Source organism: Equus caballus, chromosome 10 (genome assembly GCF_041296265.1).
Source record: "Equus caballus isolate H_3958 breed thoroughbred chromosome 10, TB-T2T, whole genome shotgun sequence".
NCBI classification, from domain to species: Eukaryota; Metazoa; Chordata; class Mammalia; order Perissodactyla; family Equidae; genus Equus; species Equus caballus.
In genome coordinates this window covers 20,857,937-20,884,855 of record NC_091693.1, presented here as the reverse complement: position 1 = coordinate 20,884,855, position 26,919 = coordinate 20,857,937, and the positions used below count along the sequence as shown (strand labels likewise).

The following is a 26,919-nucleotide window of genomic DNA, read 5'->3' as shown; positions in this document are numbered from 1 at the left end:
AGGTTAATTTCAGGGGAGAGAAGATATGTAAGTATTTCCAGATATCCAATGGCCTGGCCTGTGAAAGACAGGCTTGAAACGGTTTTTGTTTGGTTTTTCTGAGCGGCTAAAGTGTTTCTAAGCTTTGCGGGGAGATTTTCCCTCCCCTACTTTTAAAACTGTGAGGCATACCAAGTAGGGTGCAGGAAATATACAAGCATCTTAAATATTCACATATGAACATCCAGGAAACCAACACCCAGGTCAAGAAATAGAACGTTGACAGCCCCCAAAAGTCTGAGAAACAGGTTTTTGTTTTGTTTTGTTTTTATCGAGAGAAATAGAAATCTTTCTCACCACTTAGAGCTGTCTGGAGGTGACTACTGTGGTAAAGGGAGATGAGCTGCTTCATTGCTCGTGTCCAAATTGAAGCTTGGAGAAAAGGACATTTTGGGGAGTTTTCATTAGAGCAAAGGCTTAATGTAAGTTGCTTTGGGAGAGATGTGTGAAGTGGGTAAAGATATAAAGAAATTGCAAAGAGGTAGAGCTCGGCTGTCCTCTGTGTCTGTCTCATCTCCCTTCAGGTATGTTCCATTCCTTTCTTGCTACCAACCACCTAACTCATTTGTTTGACTCTATCATTCCTTCCGCTGCTTCATGCTTCCGCATTTTCACAGTGTATGCTCCCTCATGGGATGCTCCAGTCTCTCTCCCTGCCTCACAGCCTTTGAACTTCACCTTCAACTACCACCAACTGCTTCACCCAAGATTTCTCAGATTATATTCTCATGCAAGAGAATCCAATGTTCCAGCTCCTCTTTTCTCCTTCAGCCACATCATAGGTCACTGAACGGCCAATGGTTTGCCTGCATTTTGGTCAGGTGACCAACCTTATCCAATCAGTGGCTATTTGGAGTCATGTGATATGAGACGTGACTGTCCAGGGCTGTGGGTGGGGCTTGTTCTCCGCAAGGCCTGTGGATGTGAGTGATGCTCTTGTGTATATCAGCTTCCTTGATCCTCCGTGAAAACCCTCTAACACCATAAATCCTGAGGAAGTCTGTCATACCTGATACTAACCCCTGGTGCCAGGGATGCATTTCCGGAGGGACTACTCAAGGGTCATCTCAACCTGAAGAATTGCTTTATAACTTTTGTTATGAAAATTTTCAAACATATATAAAATAGAGAGAAGAGCAGAATGACCCCTTACATGCCACCATCCAACTTAGTGCAAAACCAATTCTTGCCTCACCTGTACTCCCATACACCTCCCTAGTGCTGGAATATTTTTGATTGGAAGCAAATCTCAGCCATCATTTCATTCTTAAATATTTCATCACATATTTTTAAAACAGGATGGCAAACTACGGCTGGTAGGCCAAATCCCAAGATCTAAAAATAATTTTTACTATTTGATTTGATGACAGGGAACTCTGTCACTAACATAACTCTGTCATAACTCTGAACACTAATTGAGCAAGATGTCATCTCCCGAAAAATAATTCCATTTTTCTCATTAATGGAGGTGTATGACAAAAATTTGTGTTAAATGATCATTATTGTATTTTGAATTTCATCAATTAAAAATGAGTGGAAATTTATTTTCTCTCTTGTTATGTAAGTACCTGCATAATATCCTCGATTTTGTCTCTTGGTACACAAAACCTAAAATACTATCTGGTCCTTCATGGAAAAAGTTTGCCAATCCCTGCTCTAAAAGATAGATTCTTTTTAAACCTGACCACCTTATGTTATCACGTCTTGCAGAGTTAATAATAATTCCTTAATATCACCCAATATCCAGGTGATATTTAAATGTCCCCAACGGAGTGTAAACCAGACAGGATTTGAAGATGCATCTATGGTATTAAGGAGAAGGGTGGGTGAGGCCAAGGAGAGGAAGGGGCCTGTCCAAGGGCCAATTGGAAATTCAGGAATAGAATCATGGACTGTGGAATCTGGCAGGAAATCGGAGCACCAAAGTGCAGACAAAAGCTGGAAGGACCCGGTGAGTCAGGGAGCTTATTTCTGCCTCCATCAGGGAGTTTTGGATACAAGTGTCAGAGCCCTGGTTCAAACTGGCTTATGGACGAGGGCATTGATTGGCTTAGGTGGCTGTGGGGATGGTTCATGATGTCAAGGAGGTGACATGGGTACCAGAGTCTTTAGTCCTTGAAATGGTGACTCTCTCTGTCTCTCTGTGACACTATTTGTCACTCTGGCTGCCTCTCTCTGTCTCTGTTTCTCTCTCCCATATGTGTGAGCTGTTTCTCATCTCTGCTTGCCTCTTTTCCTCTCCTGTGGATCTCATTTCTAGCTTCTGTAAAGACTTCTTCACAGCGAAGGGAACACAGCTGCTACAGACAGACCCAGTTAAGCAAACCCAGCAGAAACAAAAACCTTCTTTTCTCACTGCATCTTGATATTAATCCCAGGGAAGAACTCTGATTGGTTCAGCTTGAACTGAGCTCACCCCTTTGATCCATCATTGTTGCCAGAAAGGAAGCAGTATGTTCAATGACTTAGCTTGGATCAAGTGTCCATCCCAATGGGTGGGTGGGTAGGTAGAAGGGTTTGGGGAACTGTGATTGACAGTTCCACCAAAACTATATGAAATGAAGGGGCAGCTTCCCAAAAGAAGTAGGGAGCTGTTCTTGAAAGAAGGAGGAAAGGAATCCAGAAAGTCAGAAACAATGGGTTCCAGAACACAATGGGCTGAATCAGAAGGTTCCAGGGTCACAATATCCAGGTTCCCTCAGGGCAAGGCACAGCTGGCAAGACAGACGGATGCCAGTTCTCAGGTGTGATCATGAGCTGGAAGATGAGTCATCAGACAAAGGTTCAGCATAGATCTGAGGGCCAAGGAGGTATGAGGCTGGGTGTCTGGGTGCAACTTAGGAACAGGTACTAAAGCGAAAGGGCACGGGAGGACTGGTATTTGGGGCTATCACCAACATGGGGGTGTGCATCCTTAATAATAAGCCCCTGGGGTTCTGAGTTCATTTTGAGCCGTGAGACTCTTGAGGGTATGTGAGGTTGTCCCAGAGTGTGGGTTTGTGCAATGGTGACACCATGGCGATGCCCAGCACTCAAATTCCGACTCTTCTGACTCCTCCACTGTCTGACTTTGCTCAAGTGATCTAATCTCTTTCAAACTTCTAATTTCTCCTCTATAAAATGGGGAAGACAATCCTCGCTTGGACCCACGTGAGGAATGGCCATGAGGTTTGAGAAGCACCCAACACATCACACAGTAGGTACACAAGAAATGGAAGGTGCTTCACTCCTTGGATGATGGGGTAAGGCAGCTAATATTAATTCAGTGCCCATTATGTGCCCATCTATTTTCTTCTCTGTAATTTTATTTAATCCTCCCATTTTCCTTGGGATTGCTTTCCCCTACTATAGAGAGGGGCAAAGTGAGGCACAGAAAAATTAGGTCACTTACCTGAAATCACAGGGAAGGCAACCAGGGTTCACACCTGTGTTGGTCTGACTTGTAAGACCAACTTCTTTCTATCACACCCCATGGCTGAATGGTACAGGGATCAAGGAAGGGCTGAGTCTAAGGTTGGCAGATCTGTGGGTGCCAGTCGTTTGCAAACTAGTATTTAAGTATCTCCTATGTTCCCTGGGCTGGGCTTGGTGCTAAAGAAAACACCAGTGAACATTAGACACATTCTCTCTGCTCGCGAAGACCAGTGATTAGCAATAAAATCAGATCAAATAATGAAGAACACAGAAAGACAGATAGGCAAAGCACAGCAGAAGAGAAGTTCTGATGATCTAGGAGTGAATACCAGGGCTCCTTTCCTCATTCTAACAGAATGTTGAGGAGGTAGAGAGCTGAGGGGAGAACCCAGGGATGAAGATTCGGGCAGGAGATAACATATTGGAATTCTTGCCAAAACTCCTCTCCTTGGGAAGTCAGGAGGGAAAGATAGAGGTTGCTGGGTCATGAGGCTGTGAGGTCAAGTGGCCTGGGTCTGATTTGGGAGTCCAAGTTAGGAAATATGACACCCCTCAAGGCCAGGGTGATGCTGTGGAATTGGTGGGGTCAGGAGTCTGAGTTCTGGGGTCTAATTTTGGATTTGACGAGAGTCAGTGTCTCAGAAGTTTGGGGGACCTAGCTTGAATTTTGTCAGTATGGGATCAACATTAGTATGGTGTTAGTGGGTAGACTTTTTGTGAAGCAAAAGGTCAAGGTGGTGTGTAGAATTGATGAAGGGGTGGGTGAAAGAGTTGGGCATGGAAATGAGGATGGGATTTCAGGGATAAATTGGGCTGGAAATGAGAATAGGGGTGGGATTGGGATCAGAGTGTTAAGATTGGCGTCGGATGTAAGTTAGGGATGGGTTCTTGGGGAGGATGTCACTGCTTCCAGGAATATGATAGGGAAGGAGACAAGTCTGAGTTGTGCATGGGGTCAGATTTTGGATTGAGGGTATGGTGACGTTCAGGGCTTGGGTCAAGGTTGAGTTTGGCTCATGGTTAGTTGTTCAGGACTCGCGTCGAGAGTCAGGGTTAAGGTTGATTGGGGTGTGAGTCATAGCTTGAGTTGATATTTGGAGTCAGGAATTTGGTCAGGAATAGGTTCCAAGTTGCGGTATAAATTGGAGTTGGTCAAGGATGAAGCAGAACTGAGGGTTAGAATTGGGTATGAGTTGAGGTTTCAGGTTAAGACTCAGGCTTATGTCAAGATTGGTGTTAAGAGTTGTGTCAAAGTAACGATTGGAGTTAGAATTATGCTTGAAGTCAGGAACTGAGGTCTTTCTCACCCTCTTAAGCTCTTGATCATATCTGACCTTGCCTTCTCAATGAATGGCACCACCATCCATCAAGCAAGAGACCCTGAAGCCTTACCCTCTGTCTCCACCACCACAACCTCCACTCAATCCATTGATGAGACCTGTTGATTTTCTCTAGTAAAAGCATCTTGAATCGATCCACTCATTGCCATCTCCACCTCCCAAATGGCCTTAGCCAAGTTACCATCATTTCTCATTTGGACAACAACAATGGCCTCCTCAGGTGCCCACATTCCCTTAAAATCCATTTTTAGTATAGCAGCCAGGTTGATATTTTGAAAATACAAATCTCGTTATGTCACTTTCTGACTAAAGTCCAAGTGGTTCACCATTGTCCACAGGATAAGGTCAAACTCGCCATGACATACAACGTTCTATGTTGCCTGGTTCTAGCCAACCTCTCTTCTCTGAGCTCCATCCATACTCCCATTCCTTCTCAGAGCCTTTGAACATGCTGTTTCCACTACATGATACACTCTCCAGGCTGCTTCCATTTCCTTCTAGTTAATGCTTACCATTCTTTTCACACTCAGCTCATTGTCATTTCTTGGGTCCAAGACCCCTTGGAAGTGCTTTTATAATACTCCACATCTTTCCTTTGGAGCACACATCATTGTTGTAATTTTATGTTTGTTTATCAATTATTTGGTTATTTTTCTTTTACACTAGACTGTCGGCTCCTTGGAGGAAGATATTCTGTCCAGGTTTGTGCACCACTGGATCCTCAGCACCAAACCCAGCCTGGTACCTAGCTGGTCCTCAGTATGTATTTCTTAAGCAGATAAAGGATTGGGTCTGAGAGAGGATATAGGAGGAGGTCTGGAGACAGAGCTGGAACTGCAGGTAGGGTTGGGTTTGTTGATCAATGTGGTTTCAAGATATAGATTCGAGTTGGAATTGGATTTGGATTCACGGTTTGGGATCAGATTTGGGATCTGAGTTGAGATTTGGGTTCAACATGGACATATCAGTAAGGAAGATTTTGGCTTTGGGGACCAATAAACTATAGAACAGAAAGGAAACCTGAGGAAGTCATGAGATGAAGAGGCTCTGTGGTTAGTTAATTCACCAGCTCAGTGACTTCGTGAAAGGCCCTGATGATCTCCAGCTCTGTTTTGGCCATCTTCAATGTTTTGGCTTGATCCACCGGCCACTTCCCTCCATGGTTCCAGGAGGGCTGCCACAGTTGCAGAATTTACACCCAGAAGGGACATCATCTAGCAGAAGAAAAAATAAGTTTCCCAGTGTCTCTTTTTGGAAATAAGAAAGCCTTTCCCAGAAGTGCCCAGGGGTCTTCCCCTCACTCCTGATTGGCCAGAACTGCATCCCATGTCCGTTTCTAAACCAATCACTGGCAAACAGAATATGGCTTCCATGCTTGGTGCAGTAAAGCTTATAGTCATGATGAGGATAAAAGATTATCTAAAGAAAACCTGGGTTCTGATAGAAAGACAGAAGGAGTGAGAGCTTGGGTAAGCAACAATAACATCTATGGGGGGGCTCAAATTATGGGACAAAGATAGAGTTGGGTTGAGGTCAGGATATAAGGAGATAAGATTTGGGCTCAGTGCTAAGGAATGAATCACATTTTGGGGTCTGATTGAGAAGTTAGGATCAATTCCACTTTTAGGAATTTGCCTCTAAGTAACAATCAGATGATGGTTTCCATCTAACTTAAAGAAAAAGCCAAAGTCTTACATTGGTCTTCAAGGCCCTATGTCATCTAGGTCTTATCATGCCTCTGACCTCCTTACCTGTCCTTCTTCCCCTTCCTCATTCAGCTCCAGTCATTGGCTTCCCTGCTAGAACATTCTAGGCACATCCCTTGCCTAACTCACCCAGAGCTCACTACCTCCAAGTAGCTACATGGATCTATCCACCACCTCCTTCAAGATTTTGTTCAAATGTCATCTTCATGTGCAATCTTTCCAATTATCTTTCATAATACTGTAACCCCAGGGGGCCCTGGGAGTGGAGAGAACCATCCCTCTTCCCTGGTCTTCTTTTTCTCCACAGCATTTACCCCCTTCTCACAAGCTTTATATTTTATATACTTCTTTCTGTACTTACGGTCCCCACTCACTACAACAAGAGCCTCTGTGAAGGAATTTTTGTCTGTTTCATTGACTGCTGTGCCCTCAGCAGCCAGAATACTTTCTGGCACACAGTAAATGCTTAATAGATACTCCTTAAATGGATGCAGTGAGCGGAGATGAATGTACAAAGTTCTTCCTGGCATGATTATATTTAAAAGTATCAAAATGTACTTCAATTGGAAACAGATTACATAAATCAGGATACAACGCTAGTATGGAATATTATGAATCCTTATTTTAAAAAAAGGAGAAATGATGGGGCTGGCCCTGTGGCCGAGTGGTTAAGTTCGCGCGCTCCGCTGCAGGCAGCCCAGTGTTTTGTTGGTTCGAATCCTGGGCACGGGCAGGGCACTGCTCATCAAACCACGCTGAGGCAGCGTCCCACATGCCACGACTAGAAGGACCCACAACAAAGAATATACAACTACGTACCGGAGGGCTTTGGGGAGAAAAAGGAAAAAAATAAAATCTTTAAAAAAAAAAAAAGGAGAAATGCTCTAAACGTATTAAGAGGAAAAATTGTCCAAGATATTTTATAGAGTAAATAAAAAATTATATTAGAGAAAGTTTAGCACATTTTTGTTATGAATACATAATATTTGTGGAAATCTATGTATCTTATGAGAACACAGATGCGCTTGGTAACAGTAAGCATTTGGGGGGTGGAGTTAGGGAAAGCCTTCTTTTTTTAATTCATACTCGTGTATTAGGGCTGGGAATGGGTTCAGGCTCAAAGACACAACTGGGATGCAGCCTGGAAAAATTTGCTCAGGTTGGTCAGAATAAGGGTGTAGGGTCTAGGCCACCCCTGAGAGAGGATGAGGGCAAGAAAAATAGCCCCAGAAGACGACCCAAGCCAAAGCTCATCCCTTGAGCTCTGCCTTTCCTTGAATCCTGCCCCCGCCCCTCAGAGCCAGCTCCTGGTCCCTCCCTCCGGAGCAGCCACCTGGGATGGTGGGGCCAAAATGTGCGGGGGCGAACTTGTTGGGTCCCGCCCGGACCCGGGCCTCAGGAAGGAGGGTGGAGAAGGAATAGGCTTCGGCCAATAGCTTTAGCTGCCGGAAGGGTTCAAGATAGCAACAAATTCAGGAAGGGGGCGTCTCAGTGCCAGCTCCGCCTGCACCCCAGGGCGCTGGGGGCGGGGGCAGGGGTGGTATAAGAGAGCGGCCCGCACAGGGCAAGAGACACTTGGCTCCCGGTCAGTCTGGAGCCCAAGTCAGATTAGACCCTCCTGAGGTGAGAACAGGCCTCATTTGGGGTGGGGGCGATGAGGCTGGGTGGACAACTGACTCCTGCTCCTGAGGGGAGGTGGGTGGGAAGCCTGGACTCCTGGTTCTGAGAGGTGAGGGGCTGGAGGTCTGGAATCTTGGGTCTCTTAGGGAAAGAGGAACTGAGGATACAGACTTTGGATGGGGAAGGATGGGAGCCCAGATTCTCGGGTCGGGAGGGAAAGGGAGTCTGGGGGCCTGGATTTCTGGGTCTGAGGGAGGAGGGGCTGGGGGCCGGGACTCCAGGTCCGAGGCGGGAGGGGGTCAGGGGGGCCCGGACTCCGAGTCTGAGGGGGCAGGGCTTGGGACCTGGACTCCCGGGTCCGGAGGAGGAGGAGCTGGGGGCCTGGACTCCTGCCTCCTGAACTCTTTGTCCTTCCTAGTCTCAACAGAAGAGACCCTTCCTCTGCCCGGCAGCCCCAAGAGACTCAAGAGAAGCCACCATGGCAGGATCCCTTCTCCCCGCTATGCTGATCCTACTACTGTCCTTAGCCCTGAGATCTGCTGGACAAGAAGGTGAGGGCCGGACCGGTGGGCCTGACCTTGCCCCTGGGACTCCCAGCATCCTCAGTGACCCTCTCTAGGACCCCTCTCTCTCCAAGGAGTTCCTAAGTCAGGACGCTTCCCCACCTCCAGCAGCTTCCTACGCAGAGGACAAGACTCTTCTGCCTCTGCCCCCTTTCTTCCCGCTTCCTTCTGATTCCTGGGGTCTCTGGCCCCCCAGGCCCTGCCTCCTGCACTCAGTGTCTTCTGAGCGGGTTCCCTCTGTCTCTCTCCATCTCCCCGTTATCCTGCGCTGTTCTCCATTTCTGCCTCTGCCTTTCTCCATGCCTGTCTGTCTGTCTTGTTTCCATCTCTGTCTCTCCAAATCCCTCGGCTGCTGCCTCTCCTGACCCTTGCTACCCACATTTTTCTCCATTTCCCTATCCAGATGAATGTAACAGGAACGGGGACAAGATTATTGAAGGACACGCATGTCCAAAAGGCTCCCAGCCCTGGCAGGTGGCCCTGCTCAGGGGCGATCAGCTCCACTGTGGAGGCGTGCTGCTCAACGAGCTGTGGGTGCTCACGGCCGCCCACTGCATGATGAAGTGAGTCAGCGCCTCCAGCCACCCCTCGGGGTGCCTGTCCCCCTCTCTCTCTGGATCCCTGTCCCCCCCCCTTGGGGTCTCTGTCCCCCTCCCTCTGGGTCCCTGTCCCCCTCTCTCTGGGTCCCTGTCCCCTCTCTCTGGGTCCCTGTCCCCCTCCCTCTGGGTCCCTGTCCCCTCTCTCTGGGTCCCTGTCCCCCTCTCTCTGGGTTTCTGTCCCTCTCTCTCTGGGTCTCTGTCCCTCTCTCTCTGGGTCTCTGTCCCCCTCTCTCTGGGTCTCTGTCCCCGTCCCTCTGGGTCTCTCTCACCCTCTCTCTGGGTCTCTCTCACCCTCTCTCAGTCACAGTATCTGTCTCTGAATGTCACTCCCTTCTCTCAGTGAGTACAACGTGCACATGGGCAGTGAACGGTTGGGTGATCGGTCAGCCCAGAAGATCAGGGCCACAAGGTCATTCCGCCACCCCAGCTACTCCACTCAGACCCATGTGAATGACATCATGCTTGTGAAGCTAAGTAGCAGGGCAAGACTGTCAGCAACTGTGAAGAAAGTCAACCTGCCCTCCAGCTGCGCACCCCCTGGGACCACATGTACCGTTTCTGGCTGGGGCACCACCACCAGCCCTGATGGTGAGGCTGCCCCCATGATCCAAGAGCCCCCACCCTCCAGCCCCTCAGACCCAGGAGTGCTGGCCCCAGCCCCTCCTCCCTCAGACCTAGGAGTCTTGGCCCCCAGCCCCTCCTCCCTCAGACCTGGGAGTCTGGCCCATTTTCATGGCCTTGGTGTTGAGCCCGCCAGCCCCCTCCTCCTTCAGGGTCCAGGGCCCCAATCCTTTCCCCATCAGCTCCCAGGGGTCCGCAGACCCAGGCCTGTGACTGACCCCCGCCTCCCGCCCTCACCAGTGACCTTTCCATCGGAGCTCATGTGCACTGATGTCAAGCTCATCTCCTCCGAGGACTGCAAGAAGGTTTATAAGGACCTGCTGGGCAATTCCATGCTGTGTGCTGGCATTCCCAACTCCAAGACCAACGCCTGCAATGTGAGACCCCCTCCCTCCTGGCCCTAGGACCCCAGCTACTTCCTCTCCTCACAGAGCCCAGTCTGCCCCTCCGTCTAGAATCTGAGGGCCTGGCCCTGGTTCTGAGCCTTCCTTCTCACCCCCAAGCCGGCTTTCCTAGCTCTCTTTACCCCGTTCTCTGTCCAGGCCAGAGTGGGAGCCCAGGGGGGCTGGCTGGGCCGTGGGGGTGGGAAAGAGGGCCTGAGACTAGGGGAAGGCAAGTGAGGCACTAGCTTCAAGCCCAAACTTCAAGGGGGCCACAAAACACTCAGTGATCAAGATAAATCATATTCTAATGCAAGACTGAAAAAAAAAATCCATGCAAAAAGTCCATGACGAACAAAATATCAGAATTTTGAATAAAGAACGATCACTCTTCCTGAATTTTCCATTTGCCTCGGGCTCCAGTATGGCTCAGCGCAGGACTGTGCTGACCCTGACTTTATCTAAAACTGGGATCTCCTGTTTTTCATGGATTTTGTTTTCATATTAAATTTTATTTTCTAAGGCATTGCATTAAAATAGTATTTATCGCAATTACTGAGACTTCACTCCTGAAGCCAATTTCTCACTCACCTCACCTGGGTCCAGGTCCTGGGCAAAGAACCACCTCTCGCTTTGTCTTTGTTGCCCTTCTTCATCTCTGTAACCCCCTCTCTGTCTCTGAATGTGGTCTTCCCACTTCTCATTACATCTAATTTCATTTCATTGTTTTCCTTTGGGTTCCCTCTCTGTGTAGGGTCTCTCTCTCGCTCGCTTGCTCTCACTCTCCTGCTCGCTCTCCCCTCTCTCTCTGGGCTGTCTGCCTCTCTCTCTGCCTCTTTTCCCAGCCCCTACATTTCTGCCTCCTTGTCCCCCTCCTCCATCCCCTTTCTTCTCTCCATCCTTGTCTCCACCTTTCTCTTCCCCTTCTCTTCGACTCTTTTCTTCTCTACATCTCTCCCTCCACTCTGCACCCCCGCTATCTTTGCTCACACCTGTACCCTCAGCTTTCAGGGGAGGTGGGATGGTGTGTGTTAGGGATAGGGCTGAGGGGACAGAGATGTGTGTCCTAGAGAATGGGGGGTTCCCCTTTTCCCCTAGCGAGGGTCTGCTCCATGAATGTGCAAGCCGTGCGGTGACATAGGGCCCCACGCTGGGGAGAGTCCCTTGCTTGGTTTAACACACTCCTGTTACTGTCTTGAAATTCTTAATTTTTGAGCAAGGGCACCTGCACTTTGATTTGGCACTGGCCCCTGTGAATTATGTCTTTGGTCCTGTCCCCCTTTCACGCTCAAAGGGCATGTATCCATCCCCTGGAATTAATGCTCATTCCCCCACTAGCTTGAAGTCCTTAAGGATGGAAAATAAATGGGACTCTGACCCCTGGAAGCCCCGCCCCCTTCCCTCTGATTGGTCCTGTTGGCTGGGGCTCAAGCCAATGTCTTCAGAGAACCTAGTTTGCTCTCGCCATGAGAGCGTTAATTCCTGCCCTCCCATTGGTTCCCAGAGACGATGAGTGTCTTCCCATTGGCCAGAGTGGAAGTCCTTGGGCTCACGGGATAAAGATAACTGCGGGGTATATGAGACCTCAGTGATGGTTACTCTGAAACCCAAGTTCATCTGCTCTTTCCCCTCCAGGGTGACTCAGGGGGACCACTGATGTGCAAAGGGACCCTGCAAGGCCTGGTGTCCTGGGGAACTTTCCCCTGCGGCCAACCCAATGACCCAGGTGTCTACACCCAAGTCTGCAAGTATGTCAATTGGATAAAGGAGACCATGAGAAAGCATCACTAATCTCTCCACACTCGAATCTCTCCACCTCTACACCCTGAACAAGAAATTCACAGAAATAAGGGCGTTGATGACCTACAGTCATATCTGACGTTGCCTCTCCTCAAAGACATATTAGAACCAACAGTATCCCAATTAAATTAGCAAGGACGTAAAACCAGAACAAGAAACACAAAGACCTCAGCGCTGGTTAAGATGCTCTAAGACCAGCAGCCTCCACCACCGGAATTGGAAATCATACGACTTCTGTGGTAGGCCGCTTGGCAGGGTGAATCGAAACCTTTGTTCACCACCTTTGACCCAGTAATTCTCGTTCTAGGAAGATATTACAGCTAACAAAACAAAACAAAAACAAAGTGTGGAGCATGGTTTGAATTCATTGCAACATTGTTTATCATAGCAAAACAGTGGAAACACTGAACATGGCCCAAGTGAGTGAATTCAGTCAACAACAGGACAGTGGCACAGGGAGGGATATGATGAGTCTGTTAAGGATGATAATTATGCAGAATTGTTAGTGTTGTGCAAGAATATTTATACTCTGTGATGCAAAACGAACAAAGGAAGATGCAAAGATCTGTATGTACGTGATCCTTGCCATGTAAAATGAAATATTCACAGAATAAAATCTGAAGTCATGCACCAAGTTGCATTCCGTGGTCATCGTGGGGTGCTTCCTTCCTTCCATTTGCATTCCTGCGGATGTGCTTGTTTACAACCTGAAAAATAAAGCTCCGAAGATCTAAGGTCGGGGAGAGGAGACCCTGAAGAGAGGGAGACTGGAAAGACAACTGTATCTTATCTTGAGCCCTCGCCCTGCGTCCCTGCCCAGGGGTGTGTTTCTCTCCATTTCCCAGGTCTCAGTTTTCCTCGTCTGTAAAATGGGAGAGAGAGGAAGAGAAGGTAGAGAGGGAAGAAGGGAGGGAGCAGAGAATATGCCTATTTCATCAGGAACGGGATGTGTAAGTGTTTCTGAGCATTTCACAGGTGGCAAACAAGTGGAGAGGGAGGAGGTTTTCTGGATGTGTAGGGCTGGCAGGAAGACAGGATACCCGAGTCCCCCAAGGGCCTGCCCAAGGTGAGCAGCCAGCATTCCGGTGCCAGAGGAGGATGAGGGGCAAACCCGGGTAGGTGGGTTCCTATTCTCAAAGAAGACAGGGAAGGGGCCTCTGGAAGGGAGAAGGGAGGAAGGAGAAGTTGTTTGTGACTCAGAGCCTGGCCACACCCCAGGCCTCCTGCCCTCACAGGCTCCCTGGACGGTCACACCTCAGACGCTGCTGACAGAGGGATCTTCAGCCCAGGATCCACCCCTCCTACCTGTCTTTCCAGTTTCTCCCCCAGAATTCCCTCCAAGGCAACATCTTCCAGATCCTTCCTCTCCTCATCTCATGTCCCTCTTGAGTCTCTCCTAACCTCCCCCTCTCCTACTCTTCCTCATATTGCAGAATTTCTGCAGGTACCAATTCCCTGCACACACGAGGCAAATGTGCTTCCTCCCACAAAACACTGGAGCCAGGGCCCCAGCTCCCTCCTCCCTCAGACCCGGGAGTCCATCCCCCAGCCCCTCCTCCCTCAGACCCAGGAATTAGGCCCCCAGTCCCTCCTTCCCTCAGACCCAGGAGTCCAGACCCCAGCCCCTCCTCCCTCAGACCCAGGGGTCCAGGCCCCAGCCCTTCCTCCCTCAGACCCTGGAGTCCAAGCCCCCAGCCCCTCCTCCCTCAGACCCAGGGGTCCAGGCCCCAGCCCTTCCTCCCTCAGAACCTGGAGTCCAGGCCCCCTGCCCCTCCTCCCTCAGACCCAGGAGTCCAGGCCACAGCCCCTCCTCCCTCAGACGCAGGGGTCCAGGCCCCAGCCCCTCCTCCCTCAGACCCAGGGGTCCAGGTCCCAGCCCCTCCTCCCTCAGACCCAGGAGTCCAGGCCCCAGCCCCTCCTCCCTCAGACCCAGGAGTCTGCCCCTGGCCCCCTCCTGCCCTTGGATCAGTGTCAGCTTTAAAGACTGTCAAGGGGTTTCGACCACCCACCTCCATGAAGCTCCATCAACTTCCTCTCTCCAGCAAGCCATCCCAAAACAATAGTTAGTCTAAAATTGTAAAAAGTAATAAAACATTGCAGTTGCACTAAGTCTGCCTGGGAACGCCTGGCCCTGCCCCCCAGCAACTCCTGTCCACAAGTCTGGAGGTGGATCAGTTTGCAATGACTTGAGATAGTACTCTTGTTGATTTTCTTAAAAAATAACCTCATTTTTCTCCGGGAAGACAGTGTAGCATAGTTAAAGTACTAACTCTAGAAACTGGGGTTCTTGGGTTCTAACCCTAGTTCTGGCAGCTACAGGCTGTGCCTTTGAGCACGTTGCTTCTCCATCCCTGTTCCTTCATCCTTGAAGTGAGAGAAACAGCACCTATTTCCCAAGGCTGTTATGGAGACAAAATATGCTTAATATACAGAAAGTGCTAGAACGTTGTCTGACCCAGAATAAGCCTTCCATGAGTGCTGGTTTTTATTAGTTGTGACTTCTGGCACCTTTTCTGGCTCATACTCTCATAGTTTTCTTATCAAACGTTTTCTTCATTGAAGACTTTTGCAGAGCCTGTCAATTTGGAGAAAAACATCCTGTAAATAAGCCGGCGTGGCATGTGGTGATGGCAAAACCATGAAGGCCACGGGCAAAGCCTGGAGCTGGGGACTTCATTCTCTCTCTTAGAGGTTCCTCCACTCTCCACCACCTGCCACCTCCCTCCACAGGACTCTCAACAGTTCCTCTCAAGTCCACCGGTCCTGTCTTGTAGGAAGGCAGACTCGGTGGGGGCGCCAAGAGGTGGGCCATGTCCACCGCCATGTTGGAAGCTGAGTTCCGATCCAGGCTCCACCATTTCCTGGGTGTCTGATGTTGAGCAATTAACTTCCTCTCTCTGAGCCTCAGTTTCTTATCTGTAAAATGAGAGTGGGCGTAATGAAGTCATTTCATCGTTTGGTCAACATTTCCTAAGGCTTCTTCTGGGCCAGGTCCTCTGCCGGAGCTTGGGACATAAGGGTGAGTCAGCCCCGGTGCCTGCCCTCAGGAAGCTCAAGGTTCAGTGGGGGAGATGGACTTGGATCCAGATGGTCGTGGTCCAGCGTGTCTTGAGGGAGGCACCTGTTGTGGGAACATAGATGAGAGAGTGACTAACCCAGCCGCAGAGGGTGGAAGTTGGGTGGCGTTCAGGGAAGGCTTCCTGAAGGAGGTGATGTCTGAGCACAGACTTGAAGGACAGGTTGTTGCTGCCAGGAGAAGGTGAGAAGAACACTCTGAGAGAAGGGAATGGAATGGATGGAGGCCTAGGGGTCAGAGGGCATGGCACAGTTCAGGGAAACTTCAGATCATCTCCAAGGCTGGAGCCTTGGGTGATGAAACAAGTGAGCAGAACTGCACTGTGCAATACAGCAGCCACTCACCACGGTGGTTCCTGACTTGTGAAATGTAGCCAGTTCCCATTGAGATGTGCTGTTAAGTCAAAAAGATACATCCAATTCCAAGTAACTATTATGCAAAACATAAGAAGGCAAGGTATCTGTTTAAAATTTCCTTATTTTGATTCCACCTTGAAATGATACTTGTCGGATGTCTTGGGTCAAATGAAATATTAAAATGAACTACTCTTGTTTCTTTTACTTTTTTTTTTTTTAAACTGCAGCTACTAGAAAATTTAAAGGTACATGTGTACTTGGCATGATATGTGTACTGGGCAGAAGTGCTCAGGATACTGAAGGTCTTCCGACACCAGGCTGAGGGGCTGGGAATTTTTCCCAAGAGTAATGGGGGGCCCAGGGCGGGGCTGTGAGCAGGAGGGGGGCGGGAGAAGCTCTGGGTGCAGGAAGACCCCTCTGGGGTCAAGTGAAGGATACAGAAGAGAGGATGGCCCAGGGTGATGGTCCAGGTGGGAGAGGAGCAGGTGTGAGCTGGGGCCACCAACATGGGAACAGAGAAGAGGGGACCACACAGAAAGAGGAGGTGGTGGGACGGGGCTTGGGGTCAGTGGACTATGAGAGGTCCAGCCTGGTGTCTGGGAGGATGGTGGGTCCTGAGAAAAAGATGCTGAGTTCAGTGGGGACCTGAGTGTGAAGGACCTGGGGGAATCTAGCGGGGGTAGGGGGAGCAGCCCCAGAGCGTATATTGAATGCCAAATTGGTTTTCATCCCAAGAGTGATGGGGGCTGAGCCAAGAAGTGACAATTAGATTTAATGCAAGAATAAGAGGTGAGGTGGGAAATTATTAACATCAGTTGTCCTTGCTACCCAAGGGCTTCCCAAGATCCCCCTTTTCCTTCTCAGGCCCTGCATCTCCCCATCCCTGTGGTGGCCACACCCATCTTCATTTCGCTTCAGGGCTACCTCTGCTGCCACCGGCCGTTTCTGCACGTGCCCGGCCTTTTCACCCCCTCTCTTCCTGACCACGTTCAAAGGCACCTCCTCAGATCCCCTCCTGTAGCTTGCCGGCACCCCCATTTCTCATCACACTCCTCTGTCGCTCTCAAATTTGCTTGCAATTCTGCTTATTTTCACATCTCTCCCTACATGTTGAGTCTCATCGACAAAGGCTAGGATCCTAGTGTCCCACCAGCTTCTCCACTGCCCCTGCCCCTCGTGTCATCCCCCTTAGATCCCCAAGCACCTAGCTTCCCTCTGCCCATATGCATATGCTTCTCTGGAAATGCAGGGGGATCTGGGGCAAGAGGAGCAGAGAAAGATTTAGAGAGCATCCATGAAGACTTAGAAAATCAAGAGGAAAGAGAGATACAGAGAGAAGATGGAGAAAGAGGCAGAGGGATAAAGAGACACAGGCAGAAGCAGAGAGAAGCACAGAGAAACATGCAGACAGAGAGAGGGAGAGACGGACGTGGAGACATCCCCACCACGGCCAGGGAGACAGATGGACAGAGAGACCTCAGAGGGAGGCAGACTTGGAGGAGGTGAACCCGGAGGGTCAAGAGTCCTGATATCCGGGCAGAGGTGGGTGGACAATGAAAGGACAGCGGCAGGACTGTCAGACAGGGACAAAGGGAAGCTATTGACACAGCCGGCCGGCCGCCGGCCTGCCTGACTGTCCGGAAGAGAAGTTGAGAAACGGGGCTGCTGGGAGCATGGCACTGGGTGCTGGGGGCAGACAAAGCTCGATTGTTCGAGGCCCCGTTCCCCACGGCGCCTGGGCCTGCACCCCAGCCCAGGGCAGGGGCGGGTGCCAGCTTGGTGACACATGCTTTCTTGCTGGCTGGCTCACTCACTCTCGTGGGGACACAGAGGTCGTCACACCACAGAGGGACTTACGGGCAGGTGCGTGAATCACCCCAACCCCGCTGAACCCACATGACCTGATTCCCAATGCCTGAGGATGGATGCCAGCCTCAGGAGGGAGGGTCTGCGGGTCCCAGGGTGCTCACAGACAGAGTGGGTGGGATTCCTGGAGCCTGGGGGACTGGGCACTTGCCGGGGATGCTGGCGTTTGGGTCCTCAGACACTTTCTTGCTCAAGGAACAGGAAGCCTAGGGGCTGAGGAGCACAAGCTCTTATCTTTCCCTCCTTTAGACTCAGGAGTGCGGACTTCTAGCCCCTTCCTCCTTGAAGGCCCAGAATTCGGGACACTGGCCCCTCCTCCCCAAGACGCAGCAGTCCAGACCCCCAGTGAACTCAGGGACTGGTGCTTGCCTCCCTGGAAGAGGGGGTCATCAGGATCAGAGCCGTGGGAGCGGGAGGAATGTGTGTGGGAGGGCCGAGTGAGAAGTTAAAGGGTGGGGCCTCCTCTCTCAGGAACCCAGGAGACAGGGGTTAAAAGGAAGCCCCAGGAACCTCTGAGGACAGGACCAACCTCTTCCAGGGAGACCAGGAAGCTTGGGGTGCCCGGGTGTCCAGCCAGCAGTGTGGAAGCCCTGGACCCCAGGACCCGTACACCCTCTGCTTCCTCTCTCTCTTTCCCTGACTCTGAGGCGTCGTCTCTGCTTTCAGAGTCCCTTCTCTTCCTGTAGCTACCTGCATTTCTGACTCTTTCTGCCTCCCTGTCTGCCAGCCTGTGACACCTGTTGCCCCTTTCCCCGACCCAGGAACCCCTGGGCTGGTAGACTGCCAGCCCCCAGCAGGTAAGGTCACAGGGCACCCCAGAACCTGCAGGTGTGGTGGTGAGCAACAAGGTGAGCGTAGAGCCAAGGTACAGAGGAAAACTCCCTCTGCGTGGGGAGGGATGAACGTCAGGGCCCCCCAGGCCTTCCTGTTAGGAGGGAGGCAAACCAGAGCCTAGAGAAATGGAAAAGCTTAATGAGAATCGCGCTGCAAGCCTACAGACCCTCGGAGGTGATTCTGGGTTCTCGCTGGTGCACAGGGCCCTCCCATGGAAGACGTGGGCAGAGGAAACGTGCAATCAGGAGGCTAGCCAGAAGCGGAGGGTCAGGAGAGCACAGCAGGCCAGGGAGGAGGAGAGGATGGGGAGGGAGAAGAAGGAGGGGCCTCCGGTGGAGGCTGAGATAGGAACTGATGGAGCGTTTGGCTTCCCCCCTCAGGAATGGGCATGAAGACGCTGACCATAGCTGTGGTCCTGATTGTTGCAGGTGGGAAGAAAGGGAACAGGGGTGGGAGGTTTAGGGGTCGGGTGGGGGTTGTTGACGGGGAAGAGATTGGCTTTGGGGAGGGAGAGACACATGAGAATGGAGGTGGGGTGGGTTTGGAATGGGGAAGAAGTCAGAGGCCAGGTTAGGGATGCAGAGGGGGAAGGGGAGTGGGAGGTGGGTTTAAGGATGGGGAAGAGTTTGAGGATGGGGTGGGTTTGGGAGGTGGGGATGGAGGTGATCTTGATGACTGAGACAGGATTGGGTCCCCTTTGGGGGCTGCACCTGGTGTCTCCAGACCTCCTCTCTGATCCAGACCCTCCCTCCCTCAGCCTGGGCCGAGGAGAAGAACAAGGTGATGCATGGCGGGCCCTGTGAGCAGACGTCCCACCCATACCAAGCTGTGCTCTACAGCTCCGGCCACCTGCTCTGCGGGGGGGTCCTCATTCACCCCCTGTGGGTCCTCACCGCCGCCCACTGCAAAAAAACGTGAGTCTCCACGTGAATGAGGCCATGAATGAGGAGCTATTGCAATTAGATCCCAGGGGCGTCTGGCAGACGTGAGGCATGAAGTGACACACACATCCCCCAATCCCAGCGTGAGGCCGTCTGATAACCAGGTTCATCCCGCCTGTGTTTAACTGAGTGCAAAATATGCACCAGGCACCGTCTGAGGCCCTGGTCATCTAGCAGTAAAAAACAAACAAACAAACAAAATTGCTGCCTTTATGAGCTGACCTCCTGAATGGGGAATCAGATCACGCAGGGCGCCTGTAGGGAGCGATGGAGCATTTGAACTTGACTGAGGGCAGTGGGAAGCCACTGGAGAGTTTTAATCAGGGAAGCAGCACGATCTGGTTTGCATTTTTAGGGACATCCTGACTACCATGTGCAAAGCGGGCTGGGCTGGAGGAGGGGAAGGGATGCAGGTGGAGGCGGGCTAAGCTGACAGCTTGGACCAGGATGGTGGTGGTGCGGATGGTGGGAAGGTGAAAACCTTGGGAGGTATTTTGAGACTGAACCAGCAGGACTAGGTGAGGTGGGAGAGAAGAAGCAGGGCTGAAGGTATTTGACTTGAAAGATGATGGGGAGTTTTGGTGTGTCCTTCTCTGAGTCGAGCAGAGGGAAACAGAAGCTGTTTGGATACTGGCAGGGGAGCGTCAGACATTTTTAGCCAAGGTGAGTTTGAGATACCCGGGAGATGTCCAGGAAGGAGGCCAGGTCGGCCAGTGGTGCTCGGGGGAGAGGCCAGAGCTGGAGGTAAACAGGTAGCATTTAAAGCCACGGGACAGGATGAGGTCATCCAAAAAGCAGGGAATAGATAGAGGAGTGTAGAGGGCCCGGCACCAACTCTTGAGACACTAATCATCACCAATTAGATTAACAACAGTTGTTCAACGCCATCTTCAGGTCAGGCGCCAGGTTAAGCAGTTTCCATACCCTTCCTGGAATCCCCACAATAAGGGACTCCTGGTCCCATCTTGCAGATGAGGAAACAGAGGCTCAGAGAAGTAGAAAGTGATAACTCAAGAGTTTGGAAGCCAACAGGTGCGATGCACACTGTGGGGGGAGGGGCCTCGTCACACAGAACCAGGGACTCAAGGCTGCCCCCCACCGCGTGGTCTCCCCGCAGCTCAGGGAGGCCTGACATCACCCCCTCCATCTTCCTTCATTCATTCGGTGCACATTGATGGAGAGCACCAACCAAGTGCCAGATTTGGGCTGGGCAGTGGGGAATCAGCCATGGATGAGGGAGGTACACTGAGTGCCTGCCCCAGGGAACCCAGGAGCAGAAAAGTGCAGAAAGATAGTTATTTAACAAATCCTCGAAAAATGACACAATGAGTTGCTGGCAGAGGGGACAGCCAGTGCAAAGGCCCTGGGGTGAGAGGATGACTGTTATGTTCAAGGAAAGGCAGGGAAGCCAGTGTGGCAGGAGCAGAAAGACAGAGGGGAAGAGTGGGAGGAGACAACTGAGAAGTAATAGAGGAAGATTGTGCAGGACCTTGTGGGCCCTGGTGAGAACTTTGGCCTTTACTCTGAGTGAGATGGGAGCCGTGAGAGGGTTCTGAGCAGAAGCGGGACCAGCTCATGTTGTTAAAATAGCTCTGGCTGCTTGGTGGAAGGTAGACTGTGGAAGGGCAAAGGCAGAAGCAAGGAATCCAGTGAGGCAGCTACTGCCACAGTCCAGGTAAGAGAGGACGGTGGCTCAGACCAAGATGGTAGCAATGGAGGATGTGAGAAGGGTCAGGTTCTGGATCTGCTTTGGAAAGCCAAAGAGATTTCTAGACAGCTTGGATGTGAGGCATGAAATAGAGTCAAGAATAGTCATCGGGGTTATTTTGGAAGGATGGAGTTGTCATTGACTGAGCCAGGAAGACTATGAGGGGAGCAGGCCAGATGGTTCATGGCATACCGGGCTTGCTCCACCTCCCACCACAGCCCCTCTGGAATCTCTGCTGCAGCTCAAGGGCTCCAGGTGAGACTCAGCCCTCCTCTTTCCCAGGGATCTCCAGGTCTACCTGGGGAAGCACAACCTTCAGCAAAGGGAGAGTTTCCAGGAGCAGAGTTCGGTTGTCCGGGCTGTGGCCCATCCTGGCTACAATCCCGCCACTCACGACCAGGACATCATGCTGTTGCGCCTGGCACGCCCAACCAGATTCTCTGAACACATCCAGCCCCTGTCCCTGGAAAGAGACTGCTCGGCCAACCACACCAGCTGCCACATCCTAGGCTGGGGCAAGACGGCAGATGGTCAGTAGGGGGAGGACGGTGCGGGAGCAGGTGATGGGTGATGGGTCATGGGAGAGGAGGGCTGATGGTGAGGGCCAATGGGGCGGTGTATCAAAGGGTGAGAAGCCAGTGGAAGAGAGGGAAAATATGGGAGTTGGGTCAATGAATGAACAGCCAAATGGAGAAAGTAGACCAACGGGTGAATGGTATGGAGAGATGGGCCATAAGATGACAGATCAATGAAGAGATACTAACAGGAAGGAGGCCAATTGTGAAGAGGGGCCAATCAGGATGCACCAAAGATTAGGAAGGGATACACGGAGGAGGGACTAATGGAAGAAGGGAGATCAATATAAGCAGGGGAGTCAGCTGAAGGATGTGAACTGACAGGGGGAAGGGTCAATGTTCAAGAGGGCTCACTAGAGGAAGAAAAATGTCCAACAGATCTGCAGGAACCATTGAAGGTGGGGCTGTGAGTGCAGGGCCAAAAAGGAAGGGGGACCATTAGATGAAAGGCCAATAGGAAGGGAGAACCAGTGGAGAAGGGCAGGGCCATTTAGGAGAGGACCAATGAGGGAGGCGGACCATTGAATGAAGGGCCAATAGGAAGGGAGAATCAATAGGGAGGGCAGGGCCATTTAGGAAAGGACCAATCGGGGAGGGGGGACCATTGAATGAATGACCAATAGGAAGGGAGAACCAATGGAGGAGGGCTGGTCCGTTTAGGAAAGCACCAATCAGGGAGGAGGACCATTGAATGAAGGACCAATAGGAAGGGAGAACCTAGGGAAAGAAGGGACCCGTTGGGAAAGGACCAGTGATCAAGTGGTGACAAATCGGGAGGAGCTAATGGGCAAGAAGGGTCCAATGAAGGATGAAGCGGTATAATAGAGGGGGGACTAACAGAGGAAGAGCTTCTGGAGGTCAGCGGGAACTGCTGAAGAAGGTGGGACCAATGGAAGAGAGACAAGCGGAGGAAGGACCTAAGAGAAAGGAAAAACCAATAGGAAATGAGGACTCCCGGAGGAGGTGCGATTGAAGAGGAAAATAGGCCAATGGGAGGGAAGGATGATGTAAAGAGGGACCAATCAGGAGTTAGGGCCAAGGAAAACTGGTTTAAGAATGAGAGGCAAATGGGAGGAAGGGAACCAGCGGGAAATGGGGACCAACACAAGAAGGGCTTCTGGAGGAGTATGCGGGAAGGGCGAGACGTGAGGGGAGCCCGGCCCATCTGTCTCATCAGGCAATTACCCTGACACCATCCAGTGCGCATACATCCACCTAGTGTCCCGTGAGGAGTGCGAGCGCGCCTACCCCGGCCAGATCACCCAAAACATGGTGTGCGCCGGGGACGAGAAGCACGGGAAGGATTCCTGCCAGGTGAGGACACCGGGACCTGCCCGTTACACAGCCAAGGACAGAGACAGGAAGAGACGGTCACACGGACCACGCTGCAGCTTTATCGAGACCAGCTGGGAGGGAATCAGAGGCACGAGAAGGGAGAGAGACTCAGTCCAAAATACAGAGACACAGTCAGGGGCAGGCGGAGATATACAGACAGCTACTAGAGACAGGAAATGCAGAGACAAGGATGGAGATGGAGAGATCAAGAACCAGAGGGTCATAGTAAGGTGACGGGTGGTGTGAGGGGACTCTCCTTCTTCCAACAGAGTCCCCACAGGTCCTGCATGGAAACGGCCAAGCTGTCGAGGAGGGCGACCCTAGCTAGGGAGAGGGGCTCTCCATCCCCACTCTCAAATCCCTTTAATTTGGGTTTCCTCCACCATCGTGTATGGGGTCTTTCCTCTTTATGCCAAAACTGAGCCCAGTGCTATGAAGGATCTGCAGAGACCAGTGGAGAGGGAGAAAGAGGCAGACATAAGCTGATACATAGCGAATCGGACACAAAGAAAGGGCAGGCAGACAAGCCCCATTTCTGAGACTGTCCTCTCTTTAGAGCTCTCTCTCTCTGTCTCTCCCTCCCTCCCTCCCCATCTCACTCTGCCCCTGTGCCTCTCTCCACATCTCTCAGTCTCTGTTCTGGACCTTTATTCTTTCTTTTTCTCTCTGTTTCTCCACATTTCTGAGTCTCCCTCAGTCTCTCTCTGTGACTCTCTCCGCGTGTGTCTCTCTCTGTCCTCAAGGATTTCTCTCCATCTCTGAGCGCCTCTCTCTCCCTCTCTCCATGTCTCTACGTCTCCTCTGTCTCCCTGTCTTTCTCTCTCTGCATTTCTGTATCTAACTCTCTCTCCTCTTTCCCGTAGGGCGATTCCGGGGGTCCGCTGGTATGTGGAGACCGTCTCCGGGGCCTCGTATCATGGGGCAACGTCCCCTGTGGATCCAAGGAGAAGCCGGGAGTCTACACCGACGTCTGCAGATATGGCCACTGGATCCGAAAAACCATCCAGGCCAACTGACCCTGACATGTGACACCCAACTCTTGACCTACGACCCTCACTTGCTGGCTGCAGAATATGTCTGACCAGGACCTTGCCTCCCCCCCCCCCCCCCCCCCCCGCCACCTGCCCAGACCTGACCCTTAACGCTTAATAAAGGCAGTGACGCGACAGCAAGAACCCTCCCTGATTTTAGCCCATCCTCACACCACCGGGTGCAAGTGGGGACATGGGCTAAGGTCTTACCCCCTCCACTAGAGAACAGAGGAAAATCCTTTCCAAGCTTCCCTCCCTCCCTGATCATCCCATGGGCTCGATCTCTTTCTGCAGAGGAGTGGCCGCAAGTCTGGCCAACCCTGAGCTGGAATCCCAGCTCTGCCGCTGGCTTGCTGTGCACCCTCCGGAGGTGCCTTCCTCGGCTGTGTCGATTTTCTCATCTGTCAAATCAAGATAATAATAGCGTATTTCCCATAAGGCGGTGGCTGTTGTTGGGCAGATTGAAAGTTTCGAATATGTGAAACAGGTGACAGTGCCTGGCACACTTGTGTGAGCAATAAAGAGCGAATTTTATTACCAGTGGTGCTTTTTGCTTTTGTCCTGCTCCTGCCTCTCTGAAACCCAGATATTCTTAGCTCCCTTTTATAGCCCAATTTGCTTTTTCCTCTCCTCCAGGAAGACACCCTTGATTGCTCCACCTCGTGCTAGCCCTCATGGGGTGGCTTTCTCCCCTAAACTCCTATTGAGGCAAGAGCAGCAGGGAGGTGAGAGGGCTGGGAGACCGCTGTGTGTGGGTAAGAGTGATGGAAGATAAGATGGGAAAGGAGAGCAGGGACCAGGTCCCAAAGGACCTCCGACCCCAGGGTGAGAGGCTGGACTTTCTCCTGAGGGCAATAGGGAGCCATGGAAGAGTTGTGAGCAGGAGCAGCACTGGAACCATGTGTGGGATGGACTAGAGGAGAGAGACTAGAAGCCAGGGAAGAGGTTGAGGTGATGGTGCAGGCAGAGAAGGTGAGGGCTGAGCTGGGACCGAGGCTGCTAGGGCTGGAGAAGGGAGACTGACTATGTGGTCACCATATGGAGAAAGTTGGGAGAGTGGCATTCTCAGAGAGAGAATGATCTGTAGAAAAGCCTGGGGTGCCCCAGAGATGGCAAATCATCCAGGATATCGGGAGCTGGGGTTTGAGACGGGAGAAGTGGGCGACATGACAGGGAATGTAGGTCAATGGAAGACGGTCCTGGGACCTTCAGTGTTGGGCAGAAAAACTTAGCCTTGATCCTGGGGGCCTGGAAGAAAAGAAGGACAGGATCAGATCTGGGTATTAGAAAGATCTTGCCATGGTCCATTTGGGGGGGTGGGCAAGGAGGAAGAGAGACTGGAATCCCCCCAAAGAAATAAGGGGAGCAGACAGGCAGAACAGGGCAAGGACTCAGTCTTCCGCATGCTTTCTGGGGTTCTCCCACCAAGAAGCACCATGCATGATGCCAAACCAATGCACACACCTCTACCCTAAGCCGCAGGCCTGTCCCTGTCCTCAGAGCGTCTTCTTCTCCTAACCCCCACTGCACCATCTCTGAGGAAGACAGAATAACATCTAAGCCAGGTGTCTTCCCTGGGACCCTTTGGGACAGGGACTGGGTCCCCAGAGAGAGGGAACAGAGGGGCCCACCATGGGAGCTGGAGTTAGGAGCAGAGAAATATTTAGGAACGGAGAGAGAATCAGAGATGATAATCCATCTGTTGCACAAATATTTTTTGCAATCTGATTTTTGCCCAGCACAGAGTAGAATTGAATTGGAAGTGATTACACAGAGCAACCATGCCACAGGAGATATTCACAGTCAATCAGGGGTCATTTTGTGATGGAAGAGTTATGTGGTCCAAAGACAGAGGGAATATATGAAAAGAACGGAGTCCTTCGGTTTCAAAGGTCTTTAGAGTTGAAGAGAAAGCAAACAATGTCTTAAAGTATGAATTTTTTTTTTTTTTTGGTGAGGAAGATTGGCCTTGAGCTAACATCTGTTAACATCGTCCTTTTTTTTTTTTCTCCCCAAAGCCCCAGTACGTAGTTGTATATCCTAGTTACAGGTCCTTCTAGTTCATCTACGTGGGATGCTGCCTCAGCATGGCCTGATGAGTGGTGTGTAGGTTTGCACTCAGGATCTGACACAGCAAACCCCGGGCCACTGAAGCAGAGAGCATGAACTTAACCACTATGCCACCGGGCCAGCCCCTTAGATATCTCAAGAACCAAAGGAGGGGGAAATTTTATCAAGGGGATGATAAAGGATGATAAAGAAATTTTATCAAGGAGGGAGCGGTTGACTTGTATGAGATTATGGCAATATTAAGCCATGTGGATGGCCCGGGCTTGCCTTGACCAATCCCTTCTAGAAGTTGTGAACGATAAATAGGGCCATGAAATTCACTGGGGTCACCAGGAGGAACCCAAGCCATGAATGTCCAGACAAAATCAACCTCAGTTAACTGAGGAGGAATCATCTTTCTTTTCTTTTTTTTTTTTTTATTTATTTTTTTTATTGAGTTATTGCTAGGTTACAATCTAGGAATCATCTTTCTTAATGGATAATAATAATGATAAAGACTTACCCAGCACATGCCAGCCCTGTTCTGAGAGCTTTACATACATTAACTCATTTAATCCCCATAGCAAGCCTGGGAGCTAGGCACCATTATTGTTCTCAATTTACAGACAGGGGAACTGAGGCACAGAGCCACAGTTGGCCCAAAGTCCCGCAGATTCTAGGTGGCCAAGCCAGAATTTGAAGGCCACAGGGCTAATGCCAGAGTTCGGGTTCCTACACGCTCTGTTATGCAAAAGTCTTCTTTCAATGCTTATATGCTTTCGAATTGAGCCTAGAAATGTGTAAAGCCTCAACCCCTAAAGTGAATATTTTCTTGAAGCAGAACCGCTTCACATTTGGTATTTAAGGTGATACGACTAAGAGAATTTTACCAATTACGGGGGGCAGCCTTGTGACTTCAGCTTGAGATGTATCCCCAATCTGTGATTTTTAAATTGGAGTCTCAGCAAGTTTACAGCCGGTGTCGGGATACTGGAAAGAACGCGGCATTGGTCATATTCATAAGTGTAATATATGCAGATGTAGAAATTGACTTCAATGCTCTGGA

General features: G+C 50.9%; 2 protein-coding genes across 8 annotated transcripts; both read left to right on the top strand.

Annotated features, from left to right (window-relative positions):
* Positions 1-7,872: 7,872 nt before the first annotated feature.
* On the top strand, positions 7,873-12,716 carry KLK7 (kallikrein related peptidase 7). The gene is made up of 6 exons (XM_023650279.2): positions 7,873-8,122; positions 8,538-8,670; positions 9,086-9,245; positions 9,622-9,869; positions 10,143-10,279; positions 11,918-12,716. Exons 2-6 carry the CDS (start codon positions 8,598-8,600, stop codon positions 12,071-12,073), a joined length of 774 nt encoding a protein of 257 aa, XP_023506047.1. The 5' UTR covers positions 7,873-8,122; positions 8,538-8,597; the 3' UTR covers positions 12,074-12,716.
* A 4,380-nt stretch (positions 12,717-17,096) lies between these two features.
* KLK6 (kallikrein related peptidase 6) lies at positions 17,097-24,344 on the top strand. 7 transcript variants are annotated; one of them, XM_005596432.4, is made up of 7 exons: positions 17,215-17,377; positions 18,108-18,177; positions 18,595-18,642; positions 18,972-19,128; positions 21,146-21,393; positions 22,616-22,752; positions 23,637-24,344. In XM_005596432.4, exons 3-7 carry the CDS (start codon positions 18,597-18,599, stop codon positions 23,787-23,789), a joined length of 741 nt encoding a protein of 246 aa, XP_005596489.1. In that variant the 5' UTR covers positions 17,215-17,377; positions 18,108-18,177; positions 18,595-18,596; the 3' UTR covers positions 23,790-24,344. The 7 variants fall into 7 exon arrangements, with proteins under 7 accessions (XP_001917944.3, XP_005596489.1, XP_005596490.2 ...); XM_005596433.4 differs by having other exon boundaries at positions 17,216-17,377; positions 18,047-18,177; XM_014729972.3 differs by having other exon boundaries at positions 17,265-17,377; positions 17,852-18,177.
* Positions 24,345-26,919: the final 2,575 nt, after the last annotated feature.

Coding starts and splice junctions, on each gene's coding strand:
- KLK7 (XM_023650279.2), top strand. CDS start 8,598: ATGGCAGGATCCCTTCTCCCCGCTATGCTGATCCTACTACTGTCCTTA. Junction 9,246..9,621: donor GCCGCCCACTGCATGATGAA/GTGAGTCAGCGC, acceptor CCCTTCTCTCAG/TGAGTACAACGTGCACATGG. Junction 9,870..10,142: donor CACCACCACCAGCCCTGATG/GTGAGGCTGCCC, acceptor CGCCCTCACCAG/TGACCTTTCCATCGGAGCTC.
- KLK6 (XM_005596433.4), top strand. CDS start 17,301: ATGCTTTCTTGCTGGCTGGCTCACTCACTCTCGTGGGGACACAGAGGT. Junction 17,378..18,046: donor ACAGAGGGACTTACGGGCAG/GTGCGTGAATCA, acceptor CTCTGCTTTCAG/AGTCCCTTCTCTTCCTGTAG. Junction 22,753..23,636: donor ACGGGAAGGATTCCTGCCAG/GTGAGGACACCG, acceptor TCTTTCCCGTAG/GGCGATTCCGGGGGTCCGCT.